We start from the raw sequence: 20,607 nt of genomic DNA on the forward strand, positions 1-20,607 counted from the left end.
TGCAAGAATGTCTCGTTAAGATGAATGGATGCATGGTTTGACCATGTGATGTGATTAATTTCAGATGCTACTATAAAGGTGCCAAAACAAGAAAATAATCTAGCCGAGAATAACGTTTGTGAGAAGGCAAATAAAATGTGAATTGTTTTGGGACGGGGTGTTTGACCCACTAGGTGTAAAAAAAATTGTAGGTTCTCATAATTTTCCAGAAGGAAGTAGAGAACTTATTCAGCTGAGAAGAGGGGGTAGATTGAACGAGAGCTTGTCCATCTTTGGACAGAGACATACACAAATTAAAATCACCGCCAATATTCATAAAGGGTTGCAAAAATGTCTGCATTTTCTCAAAGACCTCTGTGAGGAACTGAATCTGACCATAGTTCGGTGCATATATGTTAATTAAAGTAAGCCATTTAGTCATATAGTCATAGTTCAGCAATATAAATCTGCCTTTGGGGTCAAGGAAGGAGGATTTAATCCACAGTGGACATGACCGTCTGATTAAGATTGCAACTCCAGCCTTCCCAGAAAGTTCGGAAGCAACACAGGCAGCAGGGAAGTGTTTGGGAGGCAAATTTAAATGTACCATCAGCCCAAAAATGGGTCTCTTGGACCATGACTACATCAGCCTTCAAAGATTTCAACTCCTTTAGAGCTAGCCTCCTCTTATGAATAGAGTTTTAACCTTTGACTTTATATGATAAAACTCTTAAACACGATCGGACATTCCGACAAGAAAACCGTGGATTTTTTTCCATCTGAATTTTGTCTTAAAGTGGAGGTTCACACAAAAAGTGAACCTCTGCTTTTTGGATCCCTTCCCCCTCCGGTGACACATTTAGCACCTTTCAGGGGGAGGGGGGGTGCAGATACCTGTCTGAGACAGGTATTTGCACCACTTCCGGGTCTGATCCCTGCGGGGAATCCAGCCTGTGACGTCACCCCCCTGCTGTCTTCTGGGATACACTCTTCCCAGAAGAGAGCTGGGACCAGTGATGGTGCACCGTGATCCTCACGCATGCGCAGTAGGGAATTATAATGTACAATAAAGCGCATGTGGTGTGCCATGTGGGTCAAAACAAAGTCCTTGGTAAAAGTCCTATAAGCTAGGTGAGCTTTTTGTATGAGTTACAATTCTTGGTACCGGGCAGCCTTGCCAAGGGAGCTGAAGCGATACTCCAGGTGCATAGAATAGAGAAACAAGAGAAAGCAGGCGCCACTTAGTAAATTGCAAAACTTTTACTAAAATATGTAATAAAAGCACTCGCATGTCAATTTGAAGATTCAGGCATATGTGTGACGTCCTTAGCGATTCGTCTGCGCGCAGCCAATGGAGGTTCCTTAGGTCTCTGACACAGCGCTGGTGTAGTGCTGTATAGCAGATCAATCCTGCTTGGTCCTTGCAATGGTGTGGAAAGAAGGTGCCGGCATCCCTGTTAGCACATCTGTGAACCTTCTTTCCACACCATTGCAAGGACCAAGCAGGATTGATCTGCTATACAGCACTACACCAGCGCTGTGTCAGAGACCTAAGGAACCTCCATTGGCTGCGCGCAGACGAATCGCTAAGGACATCACACATATGCCTGAATCTTCAAAATGACATGCGAGTGCTTTTATTACATATTTTAGTAAAAGTTTTGCAATTTAATAAGTGGCGCCTGCTTTCTCTTGTTTCTCTATTCTATGCTGTAGGCAATTAGCCATTGAAGCCGTTATGAAGCCTAGGATGGCGGCGGAAGAAGCCGAGGCCCGAGCAATTGCTCAGCCTCGGCTGCTGACATCGCGGGTGCGCTGGACAGGTAAATGTCCATTTTTTAAAAGTCAGTAGTTGCCGTATTTGTAGCTGCTGACTTTAAAAAAAAAAAAAATCGGTGGAACCTCTGCTTTAAACTTGTGTTGCATACACACGGTCACACAAAATTCCAACCGCCAAGAACACGGTGACGTAAAACACTACGACAAGCCGAGAAAAATTAAGTTCAATGATTTAGAGCATGAATGTTTTTTTGTGCGTGGGAATTGCATACAATCAGAATTTCCGACAAGAACTTTTCCGTCGGAAAATTTGAGAACCAGCTCTCAAATTTTTGCCAACAGAAAAAGTCAGATGGGGCCTATACACGGTCGGAGTTCCCAACCAAAAGCTCACATCAAACTTTTCTTGTCAGAAATTCCGATCGTGTGTACGCGGCATTAAACTCATAACACGCAATTAAGGTATCTAGAACCCTCAGGAAGTCAGGGAAAAAGCCTGAGACATTGAAGAGGTGAACATGGCAATCTCCAAGATCTAGTGAGGAAGTCCTGTGTTCTTCCGAAAGGCAGACGAAACAGATTGCTTATCCGAAAATTTAATTTCTAAAAAACATGTTAGAAGAAGAAAACTGAGAATTTTGTTTTTATAATTGTAAACACTAAACCCATAGGGCAGGGAATCAGACCCTTAAACAGGCATTCTGAACTTGATGCATCTACATAGAAAGAAGACCAACAAGATTGTCAAGGAGATGTCATCAGGTAGGGAGACTATTGTGAGCAGCAAGTTGAGGTGTAGAAGAGTCTCTTTGTGAACTCTGCCTTGTTGCTATCCAGATTTTTCCTGGTGTAGAAAGTGTACGTATTGTAGAAGGGGGAAGCTGAAGATCTTCTTTGGGGAGAGGTGGGAGGCTAAGACTGCGTAAGAAGGCCTCACTCTCTTGGAAATAATGCATTGCAAATTGCAACCGTCTGTAGAGGCTGACAAATGAAGGGGGAATCCCCAGCAATATATGACTCGATGTTGTTGTAAGTGAGAAGTAATGGGATGCAAATTCTGTCTCTTGGCCAAAGAGTGTTAGGAGGGGGTTTGGATGCCAGGGATCTGTGATCTCTGTCTTGGCGCCAATCTATGTCTGGAATATGAGGGGCTAATGTATTGAATAAGCCCCGTAAATAGGGGCAGATTTCTTTCTCACTCACAGTTTCGGGGACCCCGCGGATTCTGGGCAGAATGCTGAACCTTCAGAGTGCATGCGCCGGTGACATCACCACTTAAGGACTGCCCACCGCATATATAATGCGGCAGGGCGGCCCCATTGCGGGAAACGACATACCTGTACATCGTTTCGTGCATGAGGCACTGTGGGCATGCACCCGCTGCACAACGGAGGGAGCCGATGCTTGGGTCTGGTGGCCGTGATGTCCGCCAACCACCCGCGATCACTCCTCAATGTAAATAAAGCAGATCCCCGTTCTGGCAACAGGAGAGTACAGTGATATGGTCTATTCCTAGTGATCAGGAACAGTGATCTCTCTGTACACCTCCCTAGGACACACTTAACCCCTTAATCGCCCCTAGTGTTAACCCCTTCCCTGCCAGTGTCATTTATACAGGGATCAGTCGATATTTTTTAGCTCTGATCACTGGTTTAAGTGTCCAATCTGTCTGCCGCAATCCTGCTAAAAATCACTGATCACCACCATTACTAGTAAAAAAAAAATGCCATAAATCTATCCTCCATTTTGTAGACATTATAACTTTTGCTCAAACTAATCAATATAAGCTTATTGCGATTCTTTTTTTTACCAAAAATATGTAAAAAATACATATTGGTCTAAAATGATGAAGAAATGTGTTGTTTTACTTTTTTTTTATTGGATGTGTATTATAGCAAAAAGTAAAAAATATTGTTTTTATTTCAAAATTGTCGGCCTCTTTTTGTTTATAGTGCAAAAAAATTAAAACCGCAGAGATGATCAAATATCACTAAAAGAAAGCTCTATTTGTGGGAAAACAAGATCATCAATTTTATTTGGGTACGTCGTCGCACGACCACGCAATTGTCAGTTAAAGTAACGCAGTGCCGTATAGGAAAAAAATGGCCTGGTCATTAATTCGGGGCTGAAGTGATTAAGGTGTCTGTTGAGCATTTTTCTTTTACACCCTGAGAAAAGAGCAATGTCTGAGATTGATGTGTCTGGGTTCTTATAGCCATGTAAAAGTGCATGGGACATTCACAATCTAGCCAATAGCCATCTGAAAATCAGTGTTTAATGAAGATCAGTACCAATAGTGCTGCAAAATTATTGTAATAATGTATAATGAAATTAGTACAAAGTTACCATAGCTTCCAACTGTTCCTGATTTTGAGGGACTGTCCCTGATTTGTCCCTCTTTCCTCCTTATTTGTCCCTCATGTTGGTCTGATCTACATACTGTAGTTGTAAATAAAATGCACTTTTTAGTTTTCAAAAAGTGTTTCCCAGTGATAAACCTTTTATTTAGTTTCTAAATTGCTGCATTTTCAAATGTTAAAAGCCAGTATAAAGGAATAGTAAAAAAAAAAGTGCTTGTGGGTTTAACTAATATTTTATTTTGTATAATTCTCCTTTAAGGGGGCATGGCAGGGTATGTGTCCTATTCCTACGTTATTTGCTAATAGGGGACTCAAAAAGTTGAGCGGTATGAAGTTACTACTTACTATGGACACGGAGCTCATAGACGGCCTCCCTTATGACTGTAGAGGGAGGCTGCAGTGCAGTAAAGCTGTAATTTCCCTCATTTCTAATATCTGCATCATTCAGTCCCAAAGTTCCATCATCATACAGCTGACATTTTCCTGTACATTCAGGGGGGTAACCAGGGATACGGGATGCAATCAGTTTATTGTTAAAACTCCATTGTAACAAAAGCGTTTGATCTGAGAAAGACTCATAAAAATATATAGATCTTCCAAGTTTTACATTCATCACCTGAGTGGCAGATACAGCACCTGAAGGAAAAACACATGATTATATACATACAGTATGTGTACAGTACAACAAAGTTGAATAGGAATGTATAAGGGTTGTCAGGTCAGATTTTTCACTGGAGTCTGATACCTCTTGGTCATTCTTCTAACTGTTAAATTTCATACAGAGACATAACTAAAAAAAATCTATTTAATACGTATTAATAATGTAGATACATGGCTGGTTGGTGGTTTCCTGGAAACGGGAGCTGTGTTTAGACATGTGCAATTCGTTTTGGGCTGAATATAAATTCGGACAAATTTTGGGTTATTCGTAGATTCGGATGTATCCGAACCCCAGAATGCAATAGTAACAAATTGAATTTTGTATATTCATTTTCTAATGAATTCCACATTTTCAGAATGATTAGAATTTGGATCGGATAAAAAATTCTATGTGAATAATAGCTGGTTGTTAAGGAGCGGGCCGGAAAGCCGACCGCCGCAACCTTAACAACCGACGACTCATCAGCTATCAGCGGGCTTCCACACTAACAGCTTAAATGTAAACAAAACAATGCTGGCAATAGAACAAGTGTGGGATCCCTCCCAATCTATACAACGGCAACATTTAAAATGTCCCCCTGAAAGTCCATACTAGACCCTTATCCGAGCATGCAACCCACAGGTCAGGAAACATGGGGGGGTGCTTTGGGGGGGGGGCCTCTTCCCCACAACCCTGTACGGTGTTTGTGGGGGGCTTATCAGCCCCCTTTAACAAGCCCTCAGAGATCCCACCCCCCCATGTCAATGAGTATGGGGTAATACTAGAAGAAAAAGAAGCCTCCATATATTTCAAACCAGAGCATCGCGCTCAGTCCCAAAAATGTATCAACACAAAAAAACAAGTGGGCTGTGGCCCTTTAAGGAGAGTAATGCTCATACAAAAGTGCAACAAGGTTTATAAAAAAATACAATATTTCTATTCAAATTTGACAAAACATGTATATAAAAAGGTAACATAAATATCTCTACTTTTATACTTTTATAAGTAGCCCTTTTATAAGGTGACATGTTTTGTCAAATTCTAATACAAATTTTATATTTTTATAAACCTTGTTGCGTTTTTGTATGAGTATTACTCTCGTCAAAGCCCCACGGACCACTTGTAGTGTTGCCACCTTTTCTTCAAGTCAAACACGAACACTGTAGCAGCGCACAGCAATTTTTTTTTATAGCATAAACTATACATATATTTTGCAATTAATTAACATTTCTAATCATAGGAAGTTAATTACAAGAGTCCCCCTTTACATCTGAACTCTCAAAGTTCCCTTACATTGTAAGGGGGGGATTCGGCAGACTCTGATGTAAGGGAGAACTGTAAGGGATGCTCTGGGAACCCCGATTTAAGGGGGAACACTGAGAAATCTGATGTACAGAGAGGACTCTGATGTAAGGGGGAACACTGTGGCCGCTGCTGTAAAGGGGAACTCTGATATAAGGGGTGCTCTGAGAACCCTGATTAATCTTAGTGTACTCACTCAGAGACAGGAGAGAGAAGGGGGGAGAATTCAGTTACAGACAGGGATGGATGGTAAGCTCACTCACTTCTTGGCAGTCAGGACCAGATGTATCTGAGGCTGCTAGACTTCAAATTTCCCACCCCCCACTTTGCTTTTCTGAGGCACAGCGCAGGGAACTGAAGTGTAGGCAGACACAGAGGTGTAGGGGTGGGAGGAAGTGGAACAGATCAAGCCCTCTCTCCTCTCCTGTTTGTGTGCGTGTGGGGGGGGGGGGGGCATGGGGGAATTGCAAGTGCTGGCTTTGGGCATTGTATAAGAGAGACACTCTTGGCTTAGACAACTGCAGCCAGCAACCCTGCTGGGAAGCCATAGTCTGGTCTGAATAATGTGTCCGGGTTTCAAGCAGTTTGAAACCCGGATGAATGATTCCAAACCCAAACTGTCCAGGTGAATCCCGAACAGGTGGCAACCCTAGCCACTTGTTTTTTTTTGTTTTTGTGGTAGTATCCCTACCCATTCACAAAAAAAAGTGTAAAAAGTGAAAAAAGACACTACAGAAGTTTTTGACAATTCCTTTACTAAAAAATAAAAAGCAATGTCCCCCAATATAGATTCATCGTCAATCATGACGCCCACCACACTGCCAGACTGAGGCCTTTTTCTAAGAGAGAAAATCTGGAGATATCGGAAACGTTCAGTGTTCGGGAGACCATGATTTTTGCATAGGGATGGGCTTAAATGTGTCGGGTGTGGTAAACTTATATGCTCGGATGAAGACCACCTATTGAAGGACGTGGGAGAAATTCAAGCGGGGTAAAAAGCCGGTTTGCAGTGGTATGACAGAAGTGGGTTATGGGGGGATTGAAAACCAAATTTGAATCTTAAGCCTATTCCAGATGGATAAACTATGTCGGGTTATGGAATTACGAATGGTTCTACGGTCGTACGGGCGGAGCCATAGCATGTTGGCTACTGATAATAGATCGCAGTCAACAGATTCGATTGCGACCCATAGTGGTGTTTCTTGTGTGGCGTGGTATTTAGGTAACTGGGCTACTTGCGCGGCCTGAAAGTATTTAATAAAGTTAGGGATTCCTAGGCCCCCCCCTTGTTTTAGGAAGGAAATGTTTCTGGCAACGCAAGGTCTAGTTTTGCCCCAGATATATTGGAGTGTACGTCGTCCTAGGATTAGAAGAAAGTGGGATGGGACAGGGTCGGTAAGACCCGAAATATAGTATTTTCAGCAAAACGGTAATTTTAATGACTGTGATGCAGCCCAGTCATTCCAAGGGGAATGTCATTAATAAAGAAGAGAGGAAAAGGAGGATGTCGTCTGCGAACAGGCAAAGTTTATGTTGATGTTCTCCCAGTTTAACACCATTTATATCTGGATTAGAACATATTGGTTGGGCTAAGCGTTCAATAGCTAGAGCAAAAAGGAGTGGGGATAGGGGACACCCTTGTCTTGTCCCATGTTGTACAGGGAAGGGGTCAGTCTTATACCCTGCATATCATAGATATGCTGTGGGGGAGGTGTATAATGAAGATACCCATGATAGGAAATTGGGATCAAATCCCCAGCAACAGAGTACAAAGGTCAGATAGGGCCCCGATAATGTACCAAAGGCCTTTTTTGTTATCTAACATTTTTAATGTCCAATGACACGAAACAGCTTGATATGTTGCGAGTCCAGCTGCGTGAGCAATCAGAACCGCCCGCCTAATATTGTCTCCAGTTTGTCTGGAGGGTATAAAGCCCACCTGGTCTTTATGTAAGAGTGACCCAATGATCTGGTTTAAACAAGTAAAAATAATCTTTGCCAGAATTTTTTTGTCTTATGCCGCGTACACACGATCGGAAATTCCGACAAGAAAACCGTGGATTTTTTTCCGACGGAATTTTGGCTCAAACTTGTGTTGCATACACACGGTCACACAAATGTTGTCTGAAATTCCGACAAGAACGTGGTGACGTACAACACTACAACGAGCCGAGAAAAACGAATTTCAATGATTCTGAGCATGCGTCGAATTGACTCCGAGCATGCATGTTTTTTTGTGCGGCAGTATTGCATAAAGATGATAGGAAATTCCGCCAAGAACTTTTCCCCATCTGAAAATTTGAGAATCAGCTCTCAAATTTTTTCTGTTGGAAAATTCCGACAGAAAATGTCCAATGGAGCCTACACACATATAAAGGGATTTTTAATACAGCTTACCTGTAAAATACTTTTCTTGGAGTACATCACGGGACACAGAGCGGCATATTCATTACTATATGGGTTATATGGAGTACCTTCAGGTGTTGACACTGGCAATCTCAAACAGGAAATGCCCCTCCCTATATAACCCCCTCCCATTGGAGGAGTACCTCAGTTTTGTAGCAAGCAGTATGCCTCCCAAAATGGTCCCCAAAAAGAGGGGTGGGAGCTCTGTGTCCCGTGATGTACTCCAAGAAAAGGATTTTACAGGTAAGCTGTATTAAAAATCCCTTTTTCTTTATCGTACATCACGGGACACAGAGCGGCATATTCATTACTATATGGGATGTCCCAAAGCAATGCTCACAATGAGGGGAGGGAGAACATCTCCAAGACAAAAGGATTTAATTTAGAGATATACTCAAATCATAATAAATCCAACTTAGTTGAGAAAAATAATTTTAAATTTTTAACTCAAAAAGGGAGCCCCCGGAGTCCGAGGGTCTCAAACTGCAGCCTGCAGCACTGCCTGCCCAAAGGCTGTATCAGTATTCCTTCTTACGTCCAACTGGTAGAATTTTGTAAATGTGTGGACAGAAGACCAGGTTGCCGCCTTGCAAACTTGAGCCATAGAGATCTGGTGGTGTGCTGCCCAGGATGCACCCATGGCCCTAGTAGAATGAGCCTTTAATGATAACGGAGGAGGCAACCCTTTCAAGCCGTAGGCCTGAATGATTAACTGTTTAATCCACCTTGAGATGGTGGATTTTGCAGCTGCCTGCCCCTTCTTGGGCCCATCCGGTAAGATGAACAACACATCTGTCTTTCGGATCTTCTCTGTAGCTTTAAGATAGGCCTTCATGGCCCTGACAATATCCAAGGTATGCAACAACCCTTCCTTTCTGGAAGTAGGTTTCGGAAAGAAGGATGGTAATACCAAATCCTGGTTTAGATGAAAACTGGATATAACCTTTGGTAGGAAGGAAGGATGAGGGCGGAGAACGACCTTGTCCTTATGTAAAATAAGATATGGTTCCTTACAGGATAAGGCTGCCAGTTCCGATACTCTTCTGGCGGAAACTATGGCGACCAAAAATACCAACTTCCTTGTCAGTAAAACCAAAGGAATTTCAGCCAACGGCTCAAAAGGTTGTTTCTGTAAACTTGACAGAACAAGATTTAAATCCCACGGACAAATTGGGGATTTAACTGGAGGATTAATACGTAAGACCCCTTGAATGAAGGTCTTAACCAGCGAGTGGGTGGCCAGCGGCCGCTGAAACCACACTGACAAAGCTGAAATCTGTCCCTTGATTGTGCTTAATGCCAGTCCTTTATCCACTCCTAGCTGGAGAAAACGTAATACTCTATCGATGGTAAACTTGCGAGAAAGCCATCGCTTGGACTCACACCAGCCTACATAGGCCTTCCAGACCCTGTAATAAATCACCCTAGAGACCGGTTTCCTGGCTCTGATTAGGGTAGAGATTACTTTCTGAGACAGACCTCTACCCCTGAGAATCAGGGATTCAGCCTCCAGGCCGTCAAATTTAGATGCCGTAAGGCAGGGTGGAGGATCGGACCTTGCGATAGCAGGTCTGGCCGTAGAGGAAGAGTCCAAGGGTCTCCCACTACCATCTTCAGGATTAGTGAATACCATGCCCTTCTGGGCCATGCTGGAGCTACCAGGATGACTGGTATGTGCTCCACCCTGATCCTGCGCAGCAGGCAGGGTAGTAACTGGAGCGGGGGAAACGCATAAAGAAGTCTGAACTGATGCCAAGGGCAAACCAGCGCATCGGTTCCGCAGGCCATCGGATCCCTTGAGCGGGATATGAACCTGTCTAGTTTCTTGTTGAGTCTCGATGCCATGACATCCACGTCCGGCACTCCCCATCTTTGGCAGAGTGTCTGAAAGACTTGTGGATGTAGAGACCATTCCCTCGGCAACAGAGTCTGGCGACTTAAGAAGTCCGCCTGAAGGTTGTCCACTCCTGGAATGAATATTGCCGATATGCAGGGCACATGAGCCTCTGCCCATAGGAGAATCAAGCTCACCTCTCTCTGAGCGGCTTGACTCTTGGTTCCCCCTTGGTGATTTATGTATGCCACGGCCGTGGCATTGTCTGATTGAATTATCACCGGGAACCCCTGCAATTTGGACGTCCAAGCCCTGAGGGCTAGTCGAGCGGCTCTGAGCTCCAAGATGTTGATGGGCAACTGCCTCTCTGGCTTTGCCCAAGTACCCTGGCGAGTGCAACCATCCAAAATTGCTCCCCAGCCCGTCAGGCTGGCGTCTGTGGTTACTATCTTCCAAGCCACTGGGCTGAAACACTTCCCCCTCAGTAGATTCTGAGGGTCTAACCACCAACACAGACTTTGTCAGACTCTTGATGAGAGCGGCAAAGGGATATCCAAGGCCTGTGGCCTCCTGCTCCATGCTGACAGGATGGCTGCCTGCAGGATGCGAGTGTGGCTCTGGGCGTACGGTACCGCCTCGAATGTGGCCACCATTTTGCCTAGTAATCGCATACATAGGCGAATAGTTGGTTCCTTTTTGCTTAGAACCAGTAGGATCAATTCCCTGATGGCTTTGACCTTTATCAGAGGTAGAAACACACTTTGTTGTTCTGTGTCTAACCTCATGCCGAGATATTCCAACTGCCTTGTGGGCTGGAATGCTGATTTTTCTCGATTTAGGACCCAGCCGAACCTCTCGAGGTATTGGACCGTGAGGGCCACTGCTCGTTCCAAGCCAGGAGACGAGTGATCTATGATTAGGAGATCGTCCAGGTACGCTAGGATCGTGACCCCTTGGATCCTGACCCCTTGGATCCTTAGCTGGGCTAGGATTGGGGCTAGGACCTTCGTGAACACCCGGGGGGCCGTAGCCAACCCAAAGGGAAGCGCCACGAACTGGAAATGACGCGAAGCCACCATAAAGCGTAGATATCTTTGATGTGGCTGATAAATTGGAACATGAAGGTAGGCATCCTTTATGTCTATGGAAGCCATGAAGTCGTCCTTTTGGAGTGTGGCAGCTGCTGACCGCACGGATTCCATCCGAAATGAGCGGACCTTTAGGTATGCATTTACCATTTTTAGGTCCCAAATTGGCCTGACATCTCCATTGGACTTTGGGACGATGAATAGGTTGGAGTAGAAACCCAGCCCTTGTTCTAGGACTGGTACCTCTATTATTACTTCCTGGGAGAGTAGATGATTTAATGCCGTCATTAATGCGGCTCCCTTCTCCGGATCGTTTGGAATCCTTGACTCCTGGAAATGAGGAGGAGGAAACCTTAGGAAGTCTAATTTGTAGCCCGTGGCCACGGAAGACCGTACCCACTTGTCGGGGATGCTGGCTTCCCAAATCTCTGAAAACAGACGCAGCCTTCCCCCCACCCTCGTGGGTGGGGGCGCCCCTTCATAAGGTCGGCTTGGGGGCTGGCTTTGCTGGTTTGCGAAACCACTGCTTCTTGCCCCTGGCCGCCTGGCCCTGCGATCTGCTATTGAAGTTGAAGTTTGATTTCGCAGGAGGCCGTCGATACTGCTTGGCATAAGAGGGCCCCTGCCCAGGGGAGTGCTGTCGTTTAAACGCAGCCCCCTGAAACTTCTTCTTAGTTGGCAACAGAGTACTTTTGCCGCTAGAAATGGTCTGAATGTATTTATCCAGGTCTTCTCCGAAGAGTCGTCCTCCATGGAAGGGGAACCCAACCAGGAGCTTCTTGCATGGGGGCTCTGCCTCCCAGCTCTTTAACCATAGGAGTCTTCTCATATGGATAAGGGATAACGATAAACGTGACGCTTGCTGGATAGAATCCTTAATCGCATCTACCGTAAAGCGTATGGCCCTAGGGACATCCGAAAATTCTTCTGCTTGCTGGGCAGGAATAAGTTTAAGCATCTGCTTAGTTTGATCCGATAATGCTTGTGCAACCCCAATCGCAGCCACAGCTGGCTGTACTACTGCCCCTGCAGTAGTGAAGGAGTTTTTAAGTAGTGCTTCCAAGCGTTTATCAACCGGATCCTTGAACACCTGTATGTTTTCTACAGGGCATGTTAAAGACTTGTTAACACATGAGATGGCTGCGTCCACCGAAGGGGTTGCCCATCTCTTGGAAAATAGGATTTTTTGTACTCACCGTAAAATCCTTTTCTCTGAAGTCCATGGACGGACACAGCTCCTTAAATCTTGACAAGTGGGTTATGTTCCCTGTTTACAGGAGAGGACTAGGCAGAAACATGTTAAATAGTTAAATACATGTTACATTAACAGAGTTGAACAGCCCCGCCCAGGGGGCGGTCCCTCCAGACATAACCCTCCTCACTGCAGCTTGCAGCCTCAGTTCGTAACAAGCAGTACAAACCTAAAAAGGAGGGGTGGGAGCTGTGTCCGTCCATGGACTTCAGAGAAAAGGATTTTACGGTGAGTACAAAAAATCCTATTTTCTCTTATCGTCCATGGACGGACACAGCTCCTTAAATCTTGACAAGTGGGACGTCCCCAAGCAGTGTCAAAAAACGAGGGGTGGGAAATATATCAGTAAAAACAATTTTAACTTCACCCCAAAACAAGCAGAGCTCCTCAACGGAGGAGGTGCAACTTTAAACAGTCGCCGGCAAAAACTAGCGGCTGAAAAAAACATCATAAGATGCACTCGCAGCAACCATTCTGGAAAAAGCGTGAACGGACGAGCAAATCGCCGCCTCGCACACCTGTGAGACCGACGCATGATGTCGGGAAAAAAAAAAAAAAAAAAAAAAAAAAAAAAAAAACCCAGGAAGCACCAATTGCCCTGGTCGAAAGTGCCGTGACCGGAAAGGGGGGCCCGCCCTTAGGAGCATAGGCCTGTATGACGGCCTGCCCGATCCACCGAGAAATGGTGGTCGACGAGACCGCCAGGCCCTTTTGTGGACCAGACACCGACACAAAAGAGAGTCAGAAGCTCCGAAATGGAGCCGTAGTAGGCTGGTATACCCGCAAAGCGCGTACCACGCCTAAAGTATGAAAGGCCGAAACCTCCTTCGGAAGAAGGGAAGGTCGCGGGCGCACCATCACCTAATCCTTATGGGGGATCAAGCATGGCGGCTTGCAAGACAAGACCGCCAACTCAGAAACCCCTCTAACAGAGGTAAAGGCCACTAAAGGGGCCACCTTCTGAGATAGTGTCAAGAGAAAATCTCTCTGATGTTTCCAAAAGGAAGGTTCCTGAAGAACCGAGAGCACCAGAGTCAAAACTCATGGGGGAAGAGATGGGCCAAGAGGGGAAAGTATATGACAAACCCCTTGCACACAAAAAAAGGGGACCCACCAGGGAACGGGCCGCAAAAAGGCCACTAAAAGAACACAGCCAAGGCTGAAATCTGCCCTCAAACGGTGCTTTAAGCAATTTTTAGATCCAATCCAAGCTTTAAAAACAGCAGGACCCTGGACATTGAAAGTACGCCCGTGGACGTCACTCCATCCCTTCGCACCAAGAGAGGTGCGACGGTAGATCCTCCGGAAGAAGACTACGGTGCCCTGTTGAGATGACCGAGTCAGACAGACCCTGGTCACCTAAAGTCTGGCTTCCAATAACCATGTTAAGCAAGTCAGTGACTGTACAACAGGAGGAAGTATGGGACCTTGAGACAGGAACCTCCTGCCCTGGCAATCGCCAGGGTGCCTCCGCTACCAGGCGCCCGATATCAGCGTACCAAGGACGCCGAGATTAATCTGGAGCGATTAGAATCATCGGGATCTCCTCAGCATCCACTCTGTGGAGCGGCCGAAGAAGCAACTACCATGGAGGAATGGCAAAAAATCACCGATACAGACAACACAGGGCCACCAGCGCGACTGACGCGTCTGTACAAGATCACTAGACCTGGCCACTAACTGACACCCTTGCGGCGGAGACAAGCTGCCAGGAGATCCATGCCATGTGAGGCTCACCTCCTGCAAGGGAGCCGAAACACCCCAAGCACAAAGACCAGTCGCCCTGGTCCAGCATCTGGCGACTCCAGTAGTCTGCCTGCTGGCATACCTGATGGTAGACTGAAGCCACGGCCGTGGCGTTGTCCGGCTGAAACCAGATTGGTCGACCACAAGGAGAAGCATAGCCTGATCGCCTAAAATAGTAGGACAATGAACAGTAGACAGCACCTGGTATTCCCAGGCGGTCTTCCACCAGGCACTAGCCAGGCCCGACCCTGGGTAGCTACCGAGACCAGACACATTCAAGGAGGTGTGGTCATAGGTCCACGCAAGTCCAGCGACTCAGGGCCGACTGGACCCCCCAGTTTTGTGAACCTCCAGGTTCACAACCCGTGAGCTGGCATTCGTCGTAAACACCGACCACTGGAAGGAAGGAACAACTTCCCGGACCGAAGAGTCGGGAATCTCTGTCACCAACTCAGAGAGACTCTGACTAGGTGCCGCACAGGAATCTAATGATTTCAGAGACAAGAGATTTTTACCACCTGGACAGTAGTTCCACTGGAAAACCAGGGTGTGGAACTGGGCATACAGTACCACCTTGAAGGAGGCTACCCACAGACCCTGAACCAGCAGGCGCCCGGAGAGAAGACCGATTGCGTGATGCCAATACCTTCTCCGCAGACTGAAGAGTCTGCAATTTCTCCAGGGGAAGAAGGACCTTTGCCACTGAGGAGTCTGGATCAACACTAGATACTCCAACGCTGAGTCGGAACCTAGCATGCCCATAATTTGAACCCTGGGTCGCACACATGTAGGGCAGGCTTGCTGCCACTGAGCTACACTTTCTGGCCTAAACGTTTAACATCCACCCGAATCTTCGGAGGGTCTGAATGGGAATAACCCATCCACTAGGTCGGAGACAGAAGCTGCTCTCAGAAGAAAGTCGTCAAAGTAGCCAATGAGGCAAAGCCTCGCTGTCCCAACAAAATTCAAATAAGTGCGAGCTCCTAGCTGAAAACCCATGGTGCTGACGCCAGATCAAAAGGGAGGGCCACAGGCTGACAGAGACCCTTCTCTCATCACGAAGCACAGAAAAAAACACTGTGACATGTGCAAAACGGGACATGCATGTATGCGTCCCTGATGTCCGAGGACGTCAGGACACCACCGAACAAATGGATTCCATGCGGAACTACCCGACGTTCACAAAGGTATTTAGGGCCTGAGGCCCATAGAAAACCCCAAAACTCTCGTCCTGCAGAAAAGGTAAAATTACCTTGCAGCTTAGCAAATCCCACACTGCCCAAGGCAGACCGACGTGCCGGGAGGGGAAGACACAAGGACAGAACTTTGTTCTGTGGATAGGAGGAAACCCTATCTAGTACTCCGAAGAGACCACCTCGCAGACCCACTAGTCGGAGAGCAGGGAGGTTTCACTGAATTGTGAACCTGCAAGCCGCCCCTCCCACCTAGAGACAGGGAGGGAAGGCTATATACATTGGCAGGATTTGGGTGCCGGCGTGATCGGCTTATGCACCCAGGGACAGATTAGTCCCCCAGCTGGGCCTTTGACGGCCTGGGAGGGTTGCCCCTAAATAATACACACACATAGTGTGTATGTATATTATGTAGGTGTATGCACACATGTCTTTGGAGGAAACCGGAGTACCCGGAGGAAACCCACACAGACACAGGGAGCGACAATGCAAGCTCCAGGCAGATTGGCGTCAGTGTGCAGATTCGAACCAATGACTCTTTTGCTGCCAAGTAATGGAGTTAAGCACTACACCACCGTGTGCATAAAACCATTCTGAAACAGACGCCCTGGATAACAAGGGCGCAGCATTCAATGAAGCATCACAGACCTATATGAGGCCCTGGACCAGCTGGTCCGCTAGGCTAATAACCTCAGGAGAGAGTCGGTGCTCCTCCACTGTCTGGTGCAAAATGCTCACTCTGTGAGTTGTATACAGCACTAGGGGTCAGGACTACTCCAAGATGGCCGCCGAGCGTTCAGAACGCGGCCACAGGAAAAAGGCCAGCACAATGTAAGCTGCGCCATAGCGTGGCTACGACAAAATGGGCGCCAATGGGAGTTTTCAATGTAATTGAAAAATCTCCCAAAAAAATAGCGCCAGCGACCACTGAGACCCCAGTGTAGTGGCCACAATAGGCCGCAAGCCAGACCCCAGCATGGTAAACATGGAACGGGTCAGTACTTCGGATCTTCTATCAGTCAGATCCATACAAGTAGGGGTTCCCGCCCGGCGGTGAGGGACTACAAAAGCCCTCAGTGGCTTTTCTCATTCCGCATCTCAGAAATTATCAAAGAAGGGCACAGAAGGAAAAAACCTACACAGCGGTCTGATTTGTGTGATCCAAAAAAGACCGAGCCCTCAGCGGAAACCCAGCTGCACTATGCAGCTTAGGAGAGTCCCTTGCAGCAGTAAAAAGCGCACCCATAAATGCCTTATTCTGCCTTTTTTTTTTTTTTTTTTTTTAACTAGGTACCTAGTCCATGGCTCCATAACAGAGCATTCCCCAGGGGATAACGGGGGAAGGGGGCACTCTTTTACCGCCCGCCCGCAGTCCACCCCCACCCTGGCACAAACTGTGTCCAGGACTAACAATAAAAACTCTGTGGGAATCCCAGGTGCTAACACCTGCTGCCACCACCAGCATGTGGGGAAGGACCCAGATACTGACTCCAATATTTACATATAGTGTGTATTATAATATGCACACCTGTCCATACAAATAGACAAAAGCTCCTAGAGCCCTATTCAGGGCCTCTCACCCACTTGCTGCGCTGACCAGGGGTAACCAGGTGGACTCCCTCAGGAGGAGACTGCACAGCGCTGCCTGTGAGGAAAAGAACCGTGAGGTAACTTTTGCAGGGACCTGTGTTTAAACAGGAAAAGCCTCATAGGGCTGTTTTATTTAAGGACAAGTCACAGATACAGCATAAAAAGCAAAACCATTACAGGTGTCACCAATCAGTCAGCGTCTGCTGAAGTATAATCATAAACATCTGTGCTCATCACAGGGCTTTTTACCTCACAGGAAAGCCCAATACAAAAAAGAAAAAACACAGGCCAGATAACAGTCCCCTCAGGAAGGCCCCCTCCCCCCTGACAGCGGCAATGTTAGCAATGCAGCAAGGGAAAGGAGCAGGGAAGTAAGGGGAAGGGACCCCCGAACCCCAGGAATGCCCAGCTGTACCAACCCACCGAAGCAGGAGGGACTGTACTTACCCGTCCGAGCGAGGACTCGCTGACGCATTCCTGACAGACCTACAACCGCAATGGAGGTAGCTGTCGGCCCGGTCCACTGTGATTGAGACAACACCACAGCTCAGTCATATGTGGACCTCGGAGCAAAGCTCACCGGCCACCCCAGGAGTCATGAGGTATGGCGTGGCAGACCAAGCCTCTTTGCAAAGGTGTGCCCACGCTTGCTGGTCGGACTGAGTAGACTACAAGGATCTATAATATCCAGCCTGTCTCTCAGCCAACAGTTGAAAGAAGATTCTTCAAGAAAAAGTAAAATAAAATAAAATTTCTCCTCAGGGCGCTGGGCCCAAAGGGAGCCATACGTCCTTCTCCTTTGCTAGGCAGAACGAAACTGAGGCTGCAAGCTGCAGTGAGGAGGGTTATGTCTGGAGGGACCGCCCCCTGGGCGGGGCTGTTCAACTCTGTTAATGTAACATGTATTTAACTATTTAACATGTTTCTGCCTAGTCCTCTCCTGTAAACAGGGAACATAACCCACTTGTCAAGATTTAAGGAGCTGTGTCCGTCCATGGACGATAAGAGAAAATTTATCTTCCATAGGATACAAGGCAGAGAACTTTTTGGGTGGTAAAAAGATTCTATCTGGCTTGATCCAATCTTGGAACAAAACTTCCTCTAGCAGAGGATGGATCGGAAAAACTGCGTTGCTTTGAGGCGCCCTTAGTGAGCCCAAAGCTGAAACAGTCGATACTTGGAGATCTGGTACTGGCAAGTTGAAAGCACTATGGACCAAGTCCGTTAAGGCTTGAACCCACAAGCTCTCCCTTTGGGAGACTGCCCCAGACTCCCCTGTATCCGGCTCCTCGATCCCCGAACCTGCTTGGTCTTCGTCCAAGAGGTCTTCCAATTCTCCTGCGGCAAGGACCTCCTCCTCAGAGGGTCCCTGCTCGGGTGACGGAGATTTATTCCGTTTTCTGCCCCGCAGAGCCATGGTTATCATCTTTTCCATTCTTTTTTCCATCTCCTTTAAAGAGGTGGATAATACCTCGTCCGTGACCACCCTAGGGTTGGACTGACCTGTGACAGTCCCAGCCCCAGATCCCGATGGCCCCACCAAGGCTCCCTCTGGGGAAAGCAGCGGCATAACTTTGTCCGAGACCTCAGACTCTCTGGGGGAATCCCCACCTCTTGTACCCTCTGACCCGGATGCCATGGTACAATACCGAGGTACGCCCGCTAACTTATCGGTGTTTGGAACTATAAACAATTAATGTCCAAAAACCCGTTTGGGGAAAAAACTGCCTTCTCTCCCTTTGATGGATTTTTTCTTTTTCTTTTTTTTTTTTTTTTTTTCAAACCCAAGAAAGAAAAGACATTCTGTCCCCTTAGTAGTATTGCCAAAAAAAAAACACTGCTGAGATAGAAAAGAACAGCCTATTTCTAGGCTTAAGACAGTCTTAAGACTGTGATATATTTTCTGGCCACTGTGTGTCCTCGGCGCCCCGTGCTGCCGCTCTGGTCTCTTCCTCCTCAGTTCCAGCATGAACTGAGCTGATGGAACGAAAAAGGAAGGGCCGCCCCTTCCTTAAACCGAACTGACCCGCCCTTCCCCCCTCAGCTAATGGCGCGAAAATTGCGCTCATAACACAGGGACGCGCGCGCGCCCGCCGACGGGGGGGGTGGGGGGGAAGGGAGCCCACGAGGAGGCCAGCGTTTGCCTGTCATCCAGGCTAGGAGGAAGAAACCCATGCAGCATCGCCTGGAGGCTTGCAGGTAAGCACAGCTCTCTTAACACACACACACAGCCACTCAAATGCTTTTCAATACTACCAGGGAGGTCACCTCTTATGGGGAAACAACACATAGAGCCATCCTATCATTAAGATATGTGACTTACTTGCCAGATGCAGCGCATAACTTTAGGCATGTCCCCTGTGACCCCCCAGAAAAACCTGCTAAGAGCCAAGTTCCGCAAGTTTCCCCTCACTTACCTGCTCCATGCCGCAGGACTTTGCCAAGCAAGAGGCCCAATCTTCCCCCATCTCCGTGGGGCTGTCTAGACCTTCAGGCCCTGGGTTCCTATGAAGGATCCACTGTCCTGGGCCCATATAGCACCCTGGCAACAGAAACATTAGGCCCCCAAAGGTTTCTAAGTTCTGGGCCCAGGGTCCAGCTCTCTAAAAAGAAAAGCATTATGGGCTATACCCCAAGGGTTTGGGGTCCGGTTACTGACCACTTTAGCGCTGAGGCCTTTGGACAGAACCGGTTAGCTCACCTAATCCCAAGGATGTGGAGGCAAGCTAAACCATGACCAACACCTAAGACACTGGCGTAAAAACTGAGGTACTCCTCCTATGGGAGGGGGTTATATAGGGAGGGGCATTTCCTGTTTGAGATTGCCAGTGTCAACACCTGAAGGTACTCCATATAACCCATATAGTAATGAATATGCCGCTCTGTGTCCCGTGATGTACGATAAAGAAAAGAGTGTTTGGGACATTCACAATGTAGCCGTTCGTCATATGTACACCAGTATTTATTGAAGATCAGTACTAACAGTGCTACAAAAATATTGTAATAACGTATTGTGTAATGAGCACAAAGGTAATACTTACGATAGGCTCTGAGCTCATAGACGGCCTCCCTTATAACAGTAGAGGGTGGCTGCTGTGCAGCGAAGCTGTAAGCCCCGTCATCTGCAAGTGTAAGATTATCCAGTCTGAGAGTTCCATTATCATACATTTGGCATCTTTCTGCATACTGGCAAATACATCTAGGAAGGTTTTCAGGAATACAGGATGCAATTACTTTATTTTTAAAGCTCCATTGTAACAAAAGCGCCTGATCTGAGAAAGACTCATATAAATAAACTGATCTCCCAAGTATTCCATTCATCCAATGAAAGGCACATACAGCATCTGAAGAGAAAACACATGATTGTTATACTGTGTCCATACTGTATGCATACAATACTATACACTAAAGGCAAAGTCAAGTATCAGGGTCTCCAGG

The 20,607-nt window shown here is 46.8% G+C and overlaps 1 protein-coding gene across 1 annotated transcript in view; it reads right to left on the reverse strand.

Annotated features, from left to right (window-relative positions):
- The window catches only part of LOC120916460, a 124,193-nt gene that overhangs the window by 41,602 nt on the left and 61,984 nt on the right, over positions 1 to 20,607 (reverse strand). Inside the window, exons 4-5 of the mRNA XM_040327435.1 lie at positions 20,211 to 20,513; positions 4,464 to 4,754 (exon numbers count right to left, since the gene is read on the reverse strand). Of these exons, the coding sequence (XP_040183369.1) occupies positions 4,464 to 4,754; positions 20,211 to 20,513 (594 nt within the window). The remainder of the gene's footprint in view (positions 1 to 4,463; positions 4,755 to 20,210; positions 20,514 to 20,607) is intronic.

Source organism: Rana temporaria, chromosome 10 (assembly GCF_905171775.1).
Source record: "Rana temporaria chromosome 10, aRanTem1.1, whole genome shotgun sequence".
In the NCBI taxonomy this organism is placed as follows: domain Eukaryota; kingdom Metazoa; phylum Chordata; class Amphibia; order Anura; family Ranidae; genus Rana; species Rana temporaria.